Source organism: Aulostomus chinensis, chromosome 12 (genome assembly GCF_037954235.1).
Source record: "Aulostomus chinensis isolate RoL2024-O1b breed Wild chromosome 12, RoL_Achi_v1.0, whole genome shotgun sequence".
Taxonomy (NCBI): Eukaryota; Metazoa; Chordata; class Actinopteri; order Syngnathiformes; family Aulostomidae; genus Aulostomus; species Aulostomus chinensis.
The window spans coordinates 13,841,375-13,857,562 of record NC_141331.1 but is presented as its reverse complement, the minus strand read 5'-3'; the positions used below and the strand labels follow the sequence as shown (position 1 = coordinate 13,857,562).

General features: G+C 43.2%; 3 protein-coding genes across 3 annotated transcripts; all 3 read right to left on the bottom strand.

Moving 5' to 3' along the window:
• Positions 1-156: 156 nt before the first annotated feature.
• On the bottom strand, positions 157-8,171 carry katnal1 (katanin p60 subunit A-like 1). The gene is made up of 11 exons (XM_086221235.1): positions 8,056-8,171; positions 7,129-7,291; positions 6,838-6,998; positions 6,536-6,707; positions 6,279-6,406; positions 6,080-6,185; positions 3,974-4,132; positions 3,756-3,882; positions 3,393-3,527; positions 3,121-3,247; positions 157-2,108 (listed from the first exon to the last, which is right to left on the bottom strand). The coding sequence occupies exons 2-11, from the start codon at positions 7,288-7,290 to the stop codon at positions 1,910-1,912; spliced, it is 1,476 nt and encodes a 491-aa protein (XP_086077361.1). The 5' UTR covers position 7,291; positions 8,056-8,171; the 3' UTR covers positions 157-1,909.
• A 1,563-nt stretch (positions 8,172-9,734) lies between these two features.
• Positions 9,735-10,681, bottom strand: LOC147252136 (ras-related protein Rab-33B). The gene is made up of 2 exons (XM_086221234.1): positions 10,370-10,681; positions 9,735-10,183 (listed from the first exon to the last, which is right to left on the bottom strand). Exons 1-2 carry the CDS (start codon positions 10,625-10,627, stop codon positions 9,737-9,739), a joined length of 705 nt encoding a protein of 234 aa, XP_086077360.1. The 5' UTR covers positions 10,628-10,681; the 3' UTR covers positions 9,735-9,736.
• A 458-nt stretch (positions 10,682-11,139) lies between these two features.
• On the bottom strand, positions 11,140-16,180 carry kbtbd7 (kelch repeat and BTB (POZ) domain containing 7). Its single transcript, XM_086220302.1, has one exon. It carries the CDS (start codon positions 15,926-15,928, stop codon positions 14,072-14,074), a length of 1,857 nt encoding a protein of 618 aa, XP_086076428.1. The 5' UTR covers positions 15,929-16,180; the 3' UTR covers positions 11,140-14,071.
• Between the last annotated feature and the right edge of the window lie 8 nt (positions 16,181-16,188).

The window sequence follows — 16,188 nt, the reverse complement described above, 5'->3', positions numbered from 1 at the left end:
CCTTCACTGCCATCATGGAGGAACAGAAGGTGACTGTGTGTGTGTGTGTGTGTGTATGTCAATCATCCTGATCGAGGTTCCAAGGGCAGGCGGTGCTGCATTGTGTAAAGATTTTGAAACTCCCTCAAGGCAAATTCTGATTTGTCATTAGGGGCTTTATTGATAAATTTGACAGATTGATTGAGATGAAATCTTTAGTTTGTCCCTCCACGTCGATCACATTAATTACGTAACGCAAAATCTGCCAAATTCCGATTAACATGCGGTGACTTGCCTATTTTCAAAATTCACACACTCTTGTCGTACAAAAGCGGAAAATGTTGAATTTTTTTTTGATACGGGAGCCACAACTTTATAGAAGCGACGTCAATTCTGTGATCGTCTTGTGCTCGCAAACTTTTTTTTCTCTTGAGCAACAAATCACCCTTTTTGCACCAAATCGTGAATTTTGCCAGTTGCCATAATTTTACCACAAAAAAATCCTGCAATTTTTGTTGTGATTTTTAAGAAAAATTACGCATTTTTGATGGCGACAAATAAAGAAAACAAAAACAAACATTAAAAAAAAAAAATGACAACCAAACTGCACGATCCAAAATCCTTTTCTAGTTTATTTTAATGTTCTGCCAGGAATGTTTTCCTACTAAAACTGTTTCAACCCCTCATCATCATTATTCTGGCTGTACATTCACTACTCACATGCAGCCAAATTTGTTTTTCCTTTTCATGTTTCCCGGTGTAACTTCCCTTCTTTCATTTCTTACGCGCATTTTCTGCGACCTTCCGTAACATCGTGAGAACAGATGCAGGTACATGGTCATTCCTCATAGTACCAGCTGATGAGACAGTGGCCCTCATTTATCAATCAAGCGTAGAAACCAGGATTGTGATTCACCCGTGTTTAAACCTGCGCTCTTGATCTATATGAGTAGACACCAGCCAGTCTGGTCTCCTGACGACCCTGAAGTCTCATGCTGACTTGAAAGCATGTGGTCATGACCTGAAGCTTGACATGTGATTGTAACCTTTGCTCAAGTCAACATTTATAAATGCTGAGCTTTGAATGGAGATGAACGCATGTCGTTACTCTTTCCTGTCCTAAGTCTGTTTGCTAAAGGAGGGTCAGTGTGTTACAACAATAATACACACTCAAACAAAAAGAAGAGAGACAGAAAATATCAGTCGAGTGTTTCATAAAGACCACAGACGTCACAGAAGCAATCAGTTGATTTGAATCAACTTGGAGGGTTCAACAGCAGTCAGCTGTTGCTGTGCAAACTGCCTCGTTTGTACTGAATGAGGATTCGGCTGAGAGACCCCTCTTGAACTCTGACTTATTACTGAAGGACCTCCATTGATATTGCCTCAAATTTACATGGTCAGAGACAAAACTATCTTCTGAACGCAGGGACATGAGGGATTTTTCTTGTGGTGTCCAAAAATATGAGAAAATGCAGCAAGTTGATCAAGTCCCCTTTAAAGTTTCCCACATGAAAATCCTGATCTCACTCGGCCAGTTATGAAGCAAAACAGTTGAGTCTCCTAAGATAATTACACTGTGTTGAAGACGACAAATTTGTCTACATTCTGTCAAAACTTTGCGGGGTAGGGATGAGTTGATTAACGCCTTCTGTCCCTCTGGATGAGACATCACCCACTCTATCAAGTAGAGCAGTTTTAGCATAATCCTGCGGCTAATCTCCAGACAGACTGAAGGAGGGATGGACGCAGGTGGGAACGCAACCTTCTAGCAAAGGTATCGAGTGCAATAAGAAGGTACATGCGTCAAGCTCTTTCAGCAGTAGACAGTGAACACCAACAAAGGCTGCCGGGAGCTCCTTTAAAAAAGTTTACTTAGTTGAAGATACTTCAGTTCACTCTGTGCCGAGGCTCCTCTTGATCGGTGTCTCTAGACGGATCCAAACTCAGCCATCCAGGCTTCGTATTTTTCCAGGTCGGCAGCAGAGACAGACTTAGAGATCTTTTTGAGTGCGAGGGTGAAGTCCTCCATCGTCACAGGCATTTGCAGCTCATCTTTGGACAGAGCTCGGATCTCCTCGGGGCTAAGGCCCTGGATACGACGCCGCATTGCCATCATGGACGCATCTCTGAAGCAATGGGAAACGTGTTACATTAGCTTGAAAAGATTCACATCACTATAAACATTTTTCTTTCAGATATGTTCCCTAAAACATACTTCACACAGAATGTCTACAGTTTTATTTAGCGTGTGCATGATTGTCACACACATCCAAGGTTATCAACGTGATGTTCCCCTGATGAGCAGAGACAACCTTGACATAGAATACCTTCTCAAAGAAAGAAAGTGAATTATCGATATAGCAGCCGATAGGTGAGCAGGGAAATTGACTTTTTTTCTTTGAAACTGATCTTCAGGGTATTTGATTCCCACATCACAAAAGAGACCTAAATGGGGTTACCTTCGACTCATCTTTTACAACATGAAATACCTGCCATTCCCAGTGTTGCTATGGTAACAAAGATATGCCACACCAAGGACAGGATGATAAGAGGACTGGGTAACTGAAATAATAGAGCGATCTGTATCCTGAACCATCTGAAAAACCCACCTGGAAATTATTTTGTTTTATCTGGAATGGTTTGGATTCAGGTGAAAAACATTGCCAAAAAGTGGTAACAGGATGACATTTATGGCTCAAGAAAAAGTTGTGTGCAACGTATGAAAGCACTGATGATGTTAAAGCATGGTTTATTTTTAGTTTGATTTTGTATCTCGAGGCAGCGAGTTCAGTTTACTGTGAAAGGCACAGAAAGTGAGAGAATGACGGAGAGGTCGGAGGTGGTTCACGGGAGACTTTTTATGGCGTGTACGTGTTTTTTGGTGTGTTTTTTGAACTGTGAGGTTTACAGAACATGTGTTTATGAAATAAATATTCATAAAATAGATGCTATGTGTCCTGTTGAGGGCAATTATATAGATTTGAAGTAATATATTTTTCTAAAAAAAAGAATATTCTGAAACCATTTTTTAAAAAATCATGAGAACCTTAACATTTGCCAAGCTAGTGTGTGACGTTGCTCTTAGGTCGCTAACGTCAAACTGCCTGAGAATTAGTTACCGAGTCTAGAAACACACACCTGCAGACGTTGGTGATGTCAGCTCCGGAGTAGCCCTCAATCCTCTCGGCAATGAGGTCCAGGTCCACGTCAGGGGCCACCTCCACCTCCCTCAGGTTGATCTTGAGAAGCTCGGCGCGACCAACGGCTACACACACCCAAACAAACACATGCACACACACGCACAAAACCCAAACACTTAAATAAGATGTTTGCTTACCTGCATCCCAAAGTTACATTAAGTGAATAAATCTAAAGCTACGGTTGCTATCAGAACCCTAATGTCAGGTCACCTGTGGGCAGGGGGATGTAGATCCTCTTCTCCAACCTTCGCCGTAATGCCTCATCTATGTCCCAGGGGAAGTTGGTGGCGGCAAGGACCATCACCATCTTAGAGGGGTCATCATTCTCTAGCGCCCCCCCCACACCTGGTTGAAAAACACAATTCCAATGCAAAACACAATTCACTCGCTCCCACATGGCTTCCAATTTCACAGACGTGCCAAGGATGACTCCTGATAACAAAGATGAGTCTGTGTTGAACAGTTCTCGATGTTAACAGCTTTAAAATGTTATTTTGGGGAACCTGCTTGACTCTTAATCTACCTCAGCAAACATCTCCATTAACATCCTCTTCTCCAGCACCTCTCACTCACCATCCATCTGAACCAGAAGTTCGGATTTGACCCTCCGGCTGGCTTCATGTTCATCTGATGTTCCTCTTCGACCGCAGATCGAGTCAATCTCGTCTATGAAGATGGTCGTTGGAGCGTAGAACCGTGCCTAATTAGATGAAATGATGCTCAAAGATGGTTGTTTTCTGATTTATCCCAAAGTTAGCAGAAGCACGCCAAATACACGTACACATTATTACCATTTCAAAGAGCAGACGGACAAGTTTTTCAGACTCGCCCCTGTATTTGGAGGTGAGGGTGGAGGAGGACACATTGAAGAAAGTAGTCCCACATTCTGTAGCCACAGCTTTGGCTAACATGGTCTTGCCCGTCCCTGGAGGGCCCACCATTAACACACCCTGAGACAAAGTAATACACAGTTAGAACATGTACACACAAAGAGGGGACTGGCTGGAACTAGAACCAGTCACACTTTGAGGTCCTGACCAAACTGAACGCATTAACTTGAAGGAAGAACGTCACACCCATCGACCAGGCAGGAAGTGTTTATCAAGCTGCTGGCACCTCGACGTGACAGCAGTCTTCAGGGTGTTGATACACAGCTACCGACTTAAGAAGCCATTTTTGCATCACGCCTACGAGTGTGTGACTATCCTCCTACAAGTCTGTGGGAACAAGTTAAACTTTCTGAGGAAAATCTAACACCGTCTCCCACACGGTGTGTATGATGTGACTCATTCTGAGCATTCCATCAAAAGACAGAGGAGAAAGACATATAGACAGATAGATGGACGTATGGACAGACGGGGCCAAGTCAGGGGACAAGTTACTTCATTTGTCAAAAGTAAATAAAATGCCATTAACATCTGAATGGAAGTGCAAGGGAATGATGGTACATGATGGTTTAAGTACAAAGATATAGGTGAAACTATAAAGCATGTATGCAAAGTGAAGGGCAGCCTTTATAGAGATTACCAGCTTATCAGTGCAATACATTACTCTAAAATAAAGGAATTCCTAAAAGGAATGGACCCTGAACACTGGAAGTAAGTGAGCATTGTTGAACCTCTTCTTGGTGTAGTTCATTCATAGCAAAACATTAGCTAAATACTTCTAATGACTGTATTCATGCTGCAAAAAATACTAAAAGGTGTGTTCATCGGCTAAATAAAACCTGTAAGTGTCCAGAGTTCATTTTCAGTAATAATCCAGGGAGCCCACGATGACGCTAACGTTGGGGTTAGCTGACAAAACACGTCATCCACGTGGAACTCAATCCTGTTAGAGCTAACAGCTAAATGATGTTGATGATGGCGTGTTACTTTCTGGATACATCTGAAGTAACTGTAAAGTTGTACTGCTGTGTTTTGATAACCTTCCTGATATAAGCATCATTATTGGTCCTTTATATTTTTGTGCGAATACAAACAGTCTTTCATTCTATCACGCATATGACGATGTGGAGGGAAAAAAAAGGCCCTTAAATCTACTGGAACCGAGTAAAGAGATGAAAAATGAAAAACTTTGTGCTGCTGAAAAAATGCTTAAGTGTTGACCCTCACATGGTGGGCCTGAGGGGACGACGCCTCACATGCTGACGTTCCCCCTCGGATGATAGCGAGAAAATAAAGACTGAGGGAAAATTCAGTGAGTTCATATCAACTTTCAGTATGTTTACATCATGACTAAAAATGTACTTTTAAAATACATGTTAGTCCCACAGACAGTGCACTTTTCAAACCCGGACTAACAAACCTAGATAATCAGTCCCAGAGGTTTGTGTTATTTAAACCGGACGTCAAACAGCGCACAGTCAAGGGAGGTTTCGTTGAGCTGGGAGTTACACACTCAATAATAGAATAATAGAGGAACCAGTGAGGTGGTACTGAGGGGGTGCCCTTCATTTTAGCCTGTTCCCTTTCTGTGAGTCAAGAGGTCCACCTCTGGCCTCTTGAAGAAAAGCATTTTACTTTAGAGGTAAAACATGTATCAGCGTAAAAACAACACAGTTCTGGACAGACCAGGAGAAATGTACACTTCTGAAAAAGTTGTACTTTTTTCTTTATTCGTCCTTGAATTCAAGTCTGTTGTTCAAAAAAAGGTGCCGTTTTCAAACTCATTTGGTATGTGAGGAAAAAGGGGGGATGGCGAAACCTCTGCTCCATCAATAAATTAGTTCTTCTCTGCTTCTTGTATCCTGGGACAGCAACTGCAGCCCTATGAAATGGCCTTAATTATAGTAGCAACAGTGCATGTAAATTCACTGACTGACTGACTGACTGACTGACTGAGTGTGTGTGTGTGTGTGTGTGTGTGTGTGTGTGTGTGTGTGTGTGTGTGTATACCTTCCAGGGGCGACGAATGCCCTTGAAGAAGTCAGGCATCCACATAGGCAGCACCACTGCTTCTCTCAGCAGCTTCTTAGCATCTTCCAGGTCAGCGATGTCATCCCTGCAAGTCAGCGTCAGGAATCAGTCAGCAGTGGCCAGGAAATCATCCCCGGCGGCAAACCAGAGCAGCGCTCGCCTGAGTATGCTTTTATACCAGTGAATGTTGGGGTTACGGGACACAATATCTCTCTCAAGCGAGTCCACCAGGTCGCTGTCGTAGCCTGTCCCATCAAATTTCTTCTGCTCTGCATCCCCTGCTTGGTCTCCGGATGTTTTTTTCCCCTAATGAAGAAGAAAATAGAAGGTGAAGAAAGCTGGAAATACAAGGACGTTCCATATTTTTATGATTAACTTGTAAAGTATTTACCAACCTTGCCTACAGATCAAATTAATCAACAGATATTCACTTACCTTCTCATCTTTGGACTTTGAGCCACGGGCATCTCTGAATCCTGGCCGCTCTGATTTAGGGTAGGCCTGAATGCGGCCTCCAGCCCCCGCCCCTCGATGCTGCAGCCCAGGGGAGTCCCTCCTCTGCTGCTTCACACCGCTGCTCGGACGCTTCACGGCAGCAACTGGATTCCTGGAGACACACACAGTCATAAATAAGTATACATCTGTGATAGCAGATATCAACTGTAAGCATCAAAGCTGAAAGGCTTCTATTTTGCTCTGGAGGAACCTGAATGGAGCACGCAGAAGCTACGCGTCACCTGTGTTCCGCAGGGATGGGAGGTGGCCAAACCGTGGGGTCCTCGCACCTCTCCTCTGATTGAGGAGCAAGGATGTCAATTGGCTTTTCTGACTTGAAGCTATCCAGTGTTCCCATGATGCCTTTCACCTGCTCGTACTCCTCAGTCAGCTCCTGTTTCACCTTTTCATGAAAAGAAGAAGTCATGTCAGTCCATGCAGGGTCCCAAATATTTGAACGAGGGAGCAACGTCCTCCTATTTCGCGATGGTCTGATAACTGGTGAACGAACATTTTGGATTTGAGGGACTCACCTGCTGCCATTTAGCTTTGAGAGCAGGGTCTCTGAGGGACTGGCAGTGCTTGTGGATTTGTTGAATGACACCCTGGTAGTACACAACCGAGGAGTCATAGTTCCCCAGCAGTGCATACTCACGACCCTTTTTGGCATTGTCACATATATCTGCCAAATTCATGCTGAAAGGGGGAGGGGGGGTGTGGCAGCAGATAACACATGCAGACTTTTTAGTTAAATTCCCTTGGTGGATAAAAAACATGTTTTTTTTCTTCTTGTTCCCACAGTTTAATGTTGTGTTGATGATGATGTACAGTCAGCATCTGATGATAGAAGTCAGAGAATACGCATTTCAAGGCAATCCTCCAGTATACACAGTCCATGCAACTCAAACATCATATCCTAGCCGCTGGCTTGATCTGACACCAGTTGATTGTAGATGGCTATAATCTCCCTGCGCATGCGCGGCACCTGTTTCACAGCTGGGATGGTCAGGGACTAACGCAGAGGGACAACCAACCCCGGTTTCCCCTCCTCGAACAAAGAACTCACGTAAATCTCACGTCCTTCCCTACTTACTGTTGTATTTACAGAATAATACCACCAAATTCAATTCCAGCCACATGCATAACAATGCTTCGAACGTCACATCCGACAGTTAAGCTAGCTCATTGTGTTTTTAAACCAGCATATTTATCTCAGACGGTTGCACCTGACACCTCATAAATTCACGTTTGCGGTTTCTTATCTTCAAGATCGTCTAATAAGGCCGACGTTAGCTTGTGCTAACTCGAATCCAGGCCACACACAACTAACAGACGAACCGGGTGGAAATAAATGACGAATACGCCTCTTAATCCTCCCAGCATGTGTAAAATACACACGAAAGCAGCGGACCATGAAATATTCCTCTACTCAAATTAATGGTGGGTAAAGATTCTCATACCTGCATAAAAAGCTCTGGTTTGTGCTGCGTTATTGAGTCGGTGGTCTAGTGGAGGAGAGTGTTACCATGGCCGCAGAGACGCCGCGTGAAGAATACAGACGGGTCGATTACTGCGCTGCTTTCAGGGACATGTTGTATGCTGGGAAATACTGACACCCATATAAATTATAAGATTTAGATCTGTGCACATAATTTGTGATATTTTAAGTACTTATGGTATTCAAAATATGACAATTAACCCAGATTAATAAATTAAGGTTGTGTTGTTTTAAGGAAATTTCAATTGGTTTATTGTGGGATTACAATGGATTTTTCCACAAAGCAGTCAAGAGGTTTTTGTTTAATGTCCTTTTGATATACACATAAATGATTTCCTCGCTGAGATGAAATTGCATGTTTAGTTATGAAAGCAATGAAGACCACAAGCTTCCATAAGTGTTTATTGACTGGTAGTACTTGTTCTCTGATAGATTAAAGACAAGTGGAAAGTCAGATTGACTGCTGAGTATTTTATTCAGTGTACCAAGGTAGCCTATCATACCAAACATTTCTTGCCAGCAACCTCAACAATTCATCGTGTATCCCTTTTATTTTGTTCCAGCTTTCTATATGACATAAGCAGCTATTTGTGATTTTCTTTCACACCATCAGTAACCTTGATTTTCAAGTACCACAAAGGAAATCCAATTCATTCATGCTTTTCTTTTTCTTTTAAAAAAAAAAAAATGGATTCACATTTTTTTTCTATAAGACAAGTGCATAGTGTCCCTAGTGGTTGGACTGATCTCTCTCTGGTTGTGTTCATATTTGTACTGAAGAAAAATATGCATTCCACAACAGCATAAACAATCGTGCAATTTTACTTTTCTCAAGAGACCAAATGCTATATTTCTTAAAAATAAAAAATGATTGCACAGTATCCATTTTCATCACTGGTCCCTTTGCACACAAACACACACACTTCCCTTTTAGCACAGAAGTGATTTAATGTTCAGTGTGAGCTAAAAACGTTTGGTATATCATCAATATCGTGCATTTAATTAAAAAAACACAAACTTTGAGACAGTATGCATATTGTCAATCCTCCCAGGGCCAGATGATAAACTCTATACCCTTCTCTCCCCCAGGCAGCATTCAGGAACTGAGAACCAGACGAATCGTTAGTTAGCTTAGAACAATTAATGTTGTTAATCGGAAGTGTTTGCATACTTCAGAAAAAAAAAGATAAAAGTCTTGGATGAGGAGGATTACACACAGACAAACTAAGACCCTTAACAAGAATATGGACAGAGGAGGAACTGCAGGCTTCGGAAGCTAGCAAGAAAAAGAAAGAGTTACGCTAATCTGCCCATTCACTTCCATTCATTGTGCAAAGCTAACTAAGTCAACCAGAGGTCAGCTGTGGGTCTCAGCTCCCTAATGCACGCACAGAGGAGAGAAGCAGATCTATCTTCCTGTCAGGCTGTGGGGGGAATGGCAACTACGCATATTCAAAAAAAAATTGGACTGGTCCTATAAACTTATGTGCGTGTGTGGGTCCATATTGTCATTAAATGTGCATAACAGCAGCAAAGCAAATGATTAAGCCAGTGAGCTTCTGATGGTCTCAGCATCTATGCTACTAATGGATGCTGGCACACGCTCTGTGCCCCCCCCCCCCCCCCCCCCCATGTAACTGACATCAGCATTGACAAGCTGCTGACTCCCGCTCCCTCTGGGTCCACAGATGTCTCATGTTGCTCTTACTAGGCTGCTTCAGTCTCAGAGGTTTGTGGCTCTTCAGTCTGTAAGCCAAAGTCAGGAAGATGGCATCAACATGTTCTTTCTCTGTAGGGTCCTTGGCTGATGTCTCAAACAAGGGGAAGTTGTAGCTGTCGGCTAGACACTGGGCGGCAGATGTGGGAACCTCCCGCTGATCCCTCAGGTCGCACTTGTTTCCCACCATGATGCGGGGCACCTGGGGCCCCACAGAGTGCCGATTGCTCTCGTCAATCCACTCAGGGATGCTCTCGAAGCTGACCAGGCTGGTGACATCATACACAAAGATGACAGCATGAGCGCTGCGGTAGTAGTGTTCCACCATGCTTTTTCTGAAACGCTCCTGACCAGCTGTGTCCCAAATCTGCAACTGATACAAAACAAATACACATACAATTCAAATATATTGAAAGGTTTCACTAAGATAACTGGGAATGGCCCCTTTCCCTTGAACATAACAACACTATAGCTCCCTCTAGATTCACCAAGCTGGTACTACAATCATTATTAAGTCTATATGTTTATAGCAGGGTTAGCTTAGCCGGACTCCTCTCACCTTGACGGTCTCACCATCGAGCTCCAGCGTCCTCTCCCTGAAATCGACCCCAATCGTCGCCTCGGGGTTTTTCAGGAAAGTACCCCCGCAGAATCTGTAGGTTAAACACGTCTTCCCCACATTTGAATCTCCTATAACTATTATCTTGAAGACCCGAGACTGACCTGTGTCACGGTCGTGATGTGACGACAGCTCCAGAGAGTCGTTAAGACTGAAAACTGTGTCAAATTCCTCACCAGTTTTGCTTTCTATTGCCATCGCTCATCTTCTCGCGGGCTGGATGTGAATGGAATTGAAACATCGCGAGAATGCGACAAGGCAGCGCTAGTGAAGTGGAGTGCAGAGCCCTTTGTGGTGTAGTGTGGTACAGTGGCGGGGTAAAAAAAAAAAGACTTCATAAGACACGGTTTGGCAAACAACAACAAAAACAACCAATAAGATACAGATTTTCTGTAATATAATAATCATAATGCTTATATAATTGCAGCTTTCATTTCTTATTTTAATCAAATCTGGGTAGCAAGTGCTTAGGCTGTTACTTGATTATTCACTTTCTTGAGTTAAATTTAATATATATTTAATATGCTATTCATTACGGATTTCATTTCAATTCTCCGTTTAAAATTATGTTCTTTGATTTTTGTAAATATTAACTATTAATAAAGTAGGAATAATCTCTCAAACATAGAATATGACATATTTATTTTCTTTTACTCAGTAATATACAGGGGGAAAAACTGGAAAAAAAATACTTGAACATTTTTCCGGGTAAAATTAGATTTTTTTTTTATTCAGCTCAATTATTTTTATGTATGTTCAAAGTTTACGACAGTTTAACATACACTGTTGATATATTTTTTCATATAAATGGGAAATTCATAAAGAAACTTTCCATTTAACACAATAATCAGGAATGTCCCTGTAAAAAACAATATTGTCTGACATAGAACATAGCAGAGGAAATCTCCAAGAACAAAAGAATGCCTTGGATCCTCTGTCCTCATATGTACAAAATGGTTTATTCATTTGCTTCAACTTAATTTCTTAGATACTTAAACCTCCACTGAGGCGGTTCTGTTTCAGTGCCCTTGGTTTGTCTGTTTGTAGCATTATGCAACAAATAAATCGACAAATAAAAAACACTAAACCACAACACACACTGTTCACTCACAAGGTTTATTTGACACGTATACCAAAAACTCCACCGAATTTCACATCCTGTTCCCACCTCTCACACACCAAATAATAGAATGCACCAGTTCAGCTTCCCACCAACAGAGCAACTGTGAGTCTGACTGATACGCTCCTGTTCACGCCCTCACGACAGCAGCGAGACTCAGGTTTAGTTGATGAACTGATTCTTTTTAGAGTCGGTGTCATGTCATATTGACTTATACTGACGGGTGTTTCTAATATTTGGTTTACAACATTTATATCAATGAGAGAAAACTGATGAGAAACACCGCTAACCCCTAACGAACCTGATGATTAGTGCGTATGGGGGTAAAACACCTTTTAAGCACATGCAGGTAAAATATCCTCCAATCATCAAAACACTTTATAAATTCAGGCTGCACTATAAATATTAACTTAAAACACACACACACACACCACTGACACAACCACACACTTTCATATCATCTGTGATATGAGACAGAGACAGATAAGAGACAGGATTTCCCTTCATCTCTGAAAACAAATGTCAGGCCCTTTCTGAAGCCCAAACCTGAGTCAGTGTACGGTACACAGCCGCTACACGTCAACGTTCGTGTGCAGCCTCCTCCTCACAACAGGGACGGCGGCTCACTGGTGCCTCGCGTCATAGCCCCAGGCCTCGTTCTGCTGGGATGTAAGGGGGCGTGGTCACGCTGTCCAGCTGAATGACATTATCAGCAAATATTTCTCATCAGGCAATACTTTAATCTGAAAGCAGTAAACGGGGCACTGCAGCAATTTATGACTAAAAAGAAAAAAAAAAATCTCTGCCTGTAATTCTAGACTAGTCAAAGCTCTGCCATACCCAGACAGAATTCTTCATAATTTGAATGATATGCCTCTGCAAGCGTAACTGATTTTTTCCCCCCTCTCCTGTCAATCATACATTCATCTTGTACATTTTGCTACCTGAACTAACTGTTGACCCTCTGATGCAGCGGCAGTTTCTCCTAACATTGAGAGCACTGGTGGAACTAAAGATATTTCCTTCTGCCCAGTAACGGTGTAACAATTGTGGCTGACCGCTACTTGTCGTCTGGAGTGAGCAGCAGGCGAACTCTCCATTTTAGCAACACTTTTCTACCTTAGTTATGCAGGCATGTAAATATCATGTTTCCAGGAACAGCACGCCCACAGAAAACAAGAAGGCTGCCCCTCAGCTGGCTTCTGGAGGCCAGCCAATCAGAAAAAAAAGCAGGCCTCTTTTTCTTTTTCTTTTAAAGTTGACTACAAGATACAGAGCTGGAAAGGAGTATAACAGATGCATCCAATGAGGAAAATACTGGATAGATGTGGTTGAATATATATAATACCCACTTGTTCAGTTTCATCCACTACAGGATACTTTTAGAAACAATAACACCTTGAAAATAAATAAAGAGGAATTCCACTGCTGAAGATGAGGAATCCTATAGCTTTGGCACACTGATGTAGCCTAAACTGGAGAGAGTTTACATGGCAGATATTTCAAAATATCATTAGTCATTGTAATTAAAGACAAAACACACAGTCCACTGTAGGGATGACGTGCCCCTGACAATTTTTTGGAGCACTGTTTCACTGAAAAAAAAACAACAACAACAACCCTGAAACATGGTGGACAACTTTAAAGCTACATGGCAACTCAAGATGGGTACACAGAAACATGTACTTCTGGAAAAGTGTACCCATATGTGTCGTAAGTATACTTGAATTCTTCAAATGAGGGTTGATTTGCCTTTATTTTAATTCTGTATTTCAACTCAGTTTTCTCACTTCCTGTGCTTCAGGTGTTGTCTCGCTGATTTGTATGCCAAGAATTGCATCGATGTTCCTTCACCATAAACATGAAGGTGATAGTTTAGGATGCATGTATATGATGTGGATGATTTTAGTTGTTTTGCGCTGGGATAAAGGGCTCAAAGACTTTTGTTTCCCTGACAGAAAAAAAAGGTAATGAATATTAAAAAAAAAAAAGAAAAGAAAAAAGAATAAGAAATGTGATAAAAACAAAACAAAAACATCATTATTGGCAAAAACAAACAAACCACTGTTATCAGCACTGGCCCTGAATTTCATCATCTGTGCATCTCTAGTAATAATTCTGGCTTTTCTTCCTCCGTGTGTCTTTGATATTGACGTCTTTCAATTCTGCACGTTCTATGAAACTGTTGTAATTCAGCTGCTCTCATTGACACAAACAGGGATGTCCAATGTTCCATTATGAGCTAGCTGTGTTCCATCATATTTTTTGAGTAAATGTGTGACTAACATCACATCCTACTGTCCTACATGGAGGCAGGACATTGTAAAACTCAACACCAGAATTTTGAGCTCATTTCTGCTCCAAAATGGAAAAGCAGACCTTTACTCAGCTCGGCATGTTCTCTTCCCAAATTACCTGCTCATGCCTTTTCTGTAAATGACTGGCTAACATGCTTGAATACTCTTCTGGCTGTCAGTTCCCTGGAAAATTAATCATACTGTAAATAAATTAATCACCTCTCACTACCAGTTCTCATCTGAGAAGGAGCTGGAACTGCCAGAGTCTGAATCTGCATCTGTCAACCCATCCAAGTCCCAGTCTGCACTGGAGCCACTGTCATCATCCTCCTCCGTGGAGAAGCTGTGAGCAGAGCCGAGGCATGCTGGGTACACGCGTGTTGACACACACACAGGCCCCAGTGTGGATACATACACTGCCATGACGTTCTTCCAGGTTTCTCTAGTGGGGTCATACTCATGGATGAGCACCCTGTTCTTGTTGTGCTGCAGTAAAGTCTGCGTAAGGAGCAGTAGTTTGTTGTTGTACTGAATCACCTGGTAGTTTAGCGCCCGGCTGTCGATAGGAATGTCACCCAGCCTCCTCCACTCCCCGCGGGTGGGACTGTAGGCTTTAACCACAGGTATGTCACACACACAGATGATCTGGTCTTGAAACACACAAGCCTTGTGAAGCTTGTCTCTTCTAAGAGAACCACAGTGGCGCCAGCGGTTCCTCTTAGGATCATAACAAAGCATTCTTCGCTTGTTTACCACATACAGATGGTCGTTCAACGCCACCACCTGCATTTTACCTAAAGAGTGAGGCAGAGGAGCCACAAATGTCCACTGGTTTCTCTGGACACTATAACACTCCACCTCCTTCAGTCTGGCATCTGTCACTGGGTTCCTCCCCCCCAGGAGGTACACATGGCCATTGAGATAGCCCATCCCGGAGTGTATCCTCCCCAGGGGTCTCTCTGCTAACTCCTGCCAGCTGTTGAACACAGGGTTATAGAGCCAGAAATGTTTAGAGAGGTGGGAGGCGAGGTACAGGTTGTTTTCAGGGGTAGCACAGGCGATTAAAGACTCCATGGTGGAGCGCTTGTAATCCTGACTGCCGAGATCTTCAAGAGGAGGCGCCATGAAATACAGGTCCTCAGAGTACGGGTCACAGCACATTATGTTGTCATTAGGTAGCCCAAAGAAGAGAATCATCTCTTTAGCGCTCACGCCTATCCTGTGTTTTGGTACATCTAGAGTTGTGGACATCCCACAGCTGTCTTCAGCTGACCTGTTGAAGAAACATTCAAGGTATGTCTCAATGAAAGGCTTCGCCATGAGACCCTCCAGGAAACACTTGTCCTTCTCAGTGAACAGGTTCCAGCGGACACACTTCAGCGCCTGCAATGCATCCTCCTTCTTCTGCAGAGCGTTTGCTTCGATCCACTGCAGGGCAGCCGAGCACACCTTCCTCTCACAGTCAACGTCCAATGTGTCCAAAGACAGCAGCTCCTTGAACTGCACCAGGTCCAGCTCACACAGCTCCCCTCCATGACACAGCTGGCTGAAGTTCCTGGCTATGAAGGACTGAGCATTCTCCTTCAGTTCAGGATTGTCATAAGTGTCTGCAAATTTTAGAATGCCCACACAGTTGGAGAGTTCTAGTCTCCTGGTCATGAAATTAGAGCAAGCCTTCCTGATGTACTCCAGCTGCAGCATGTTGGCAGCAGTGTAAAGCCTCTGGACGTTGCTCTCCGTGATGGTCACCTTTCCCGTGTAGCAGAATTCGATGATGACCGACATGGACTCGGCGTCCACCCCCCGGATCATTACGCTCTCCTGCATGCTCTCGTTTAACCCCCCGGTGAACATACTTTTGAAGTAGGGGCTGGCGGCGGCGAGGACGGTGCGGCTGCACAAGAAGAGCTGGACAACATCCCCCCTTGTGGACTCACCGTCGTCCTCACAGTCCACCCCGATAGTGACGTCCCCGAGGAGCCGACAGTCGTACAACACCTTCAGCTCCTTCATTAAACCCCGAGCGTGATTCACGTCCTCCAGCACCTCCGGACCACCAAAGCAGCTCAAAGCTGAAGCCATGACAGCGGAAACCAGCTAGTTCACGAAGCTCTCAATTGACCTACTGTCCCCCAGCCGACATAGTCACGAGCACTGAGGGGTCTTCCTGCCGAGGACACATCCGTCTATGAGGACAACACATGCTGGAATAAATACGACCGCCTGTGTGCCTGAAATACTACACTTTACTGCTTCCAATTGAACATAATATTGAGGTAAAATCCAGGGTAAAAAAAAGATAAAAACGCAAATTATATTTAGAGAAGTACAGAAACGACTGT

Bases quoted from the DNA above. Each gene is read 5' to 3' on its own strand.
- katnal1 (XM_086221235.1), bottom strand. From the start codon at position 7,290: ATGAATTTGGCAGATATATGTGACAATGCCAAAAAGGGTCGTGAGTAT. The intron at 6,708-6,837 runs GTGACGCGTAGC...GTGTGTCTCCAG, and splicing joins CCCATCCCTGCGGAACACAG to GAATCCAGTTGCTGCCGTGA. The intron at 3,883-3,973 runs GTAATAATGTGT...TCATCTAATTAG, and splicing joins TCCGTCTGCTCTTTGAAATG to GCACGGTTCTACGCTCCAAC.
- kbtbd7 (XM_086220302.1), bottom strand. From the start codon at position 15,928: ATGGCTTCAGCTTTGAGCTGCTTTGGTGGTCCGGAGGTGCTGGAGGAC.
- LOC147252136 (XM_086221234.1), bottom strand. From the start codon at position 10,627: ATGGCAATAGAAAGCAAAACTGGTGAGGAATTTGACACAGTTTTCAGT. The intron at 10,184-10,369 runs GTGAGAGGAGTC...GTTTTGTATCAG, and splicing joins TCGATGGTGAGACCGTCAAG to TTGCAGATTTGGGACACAGC.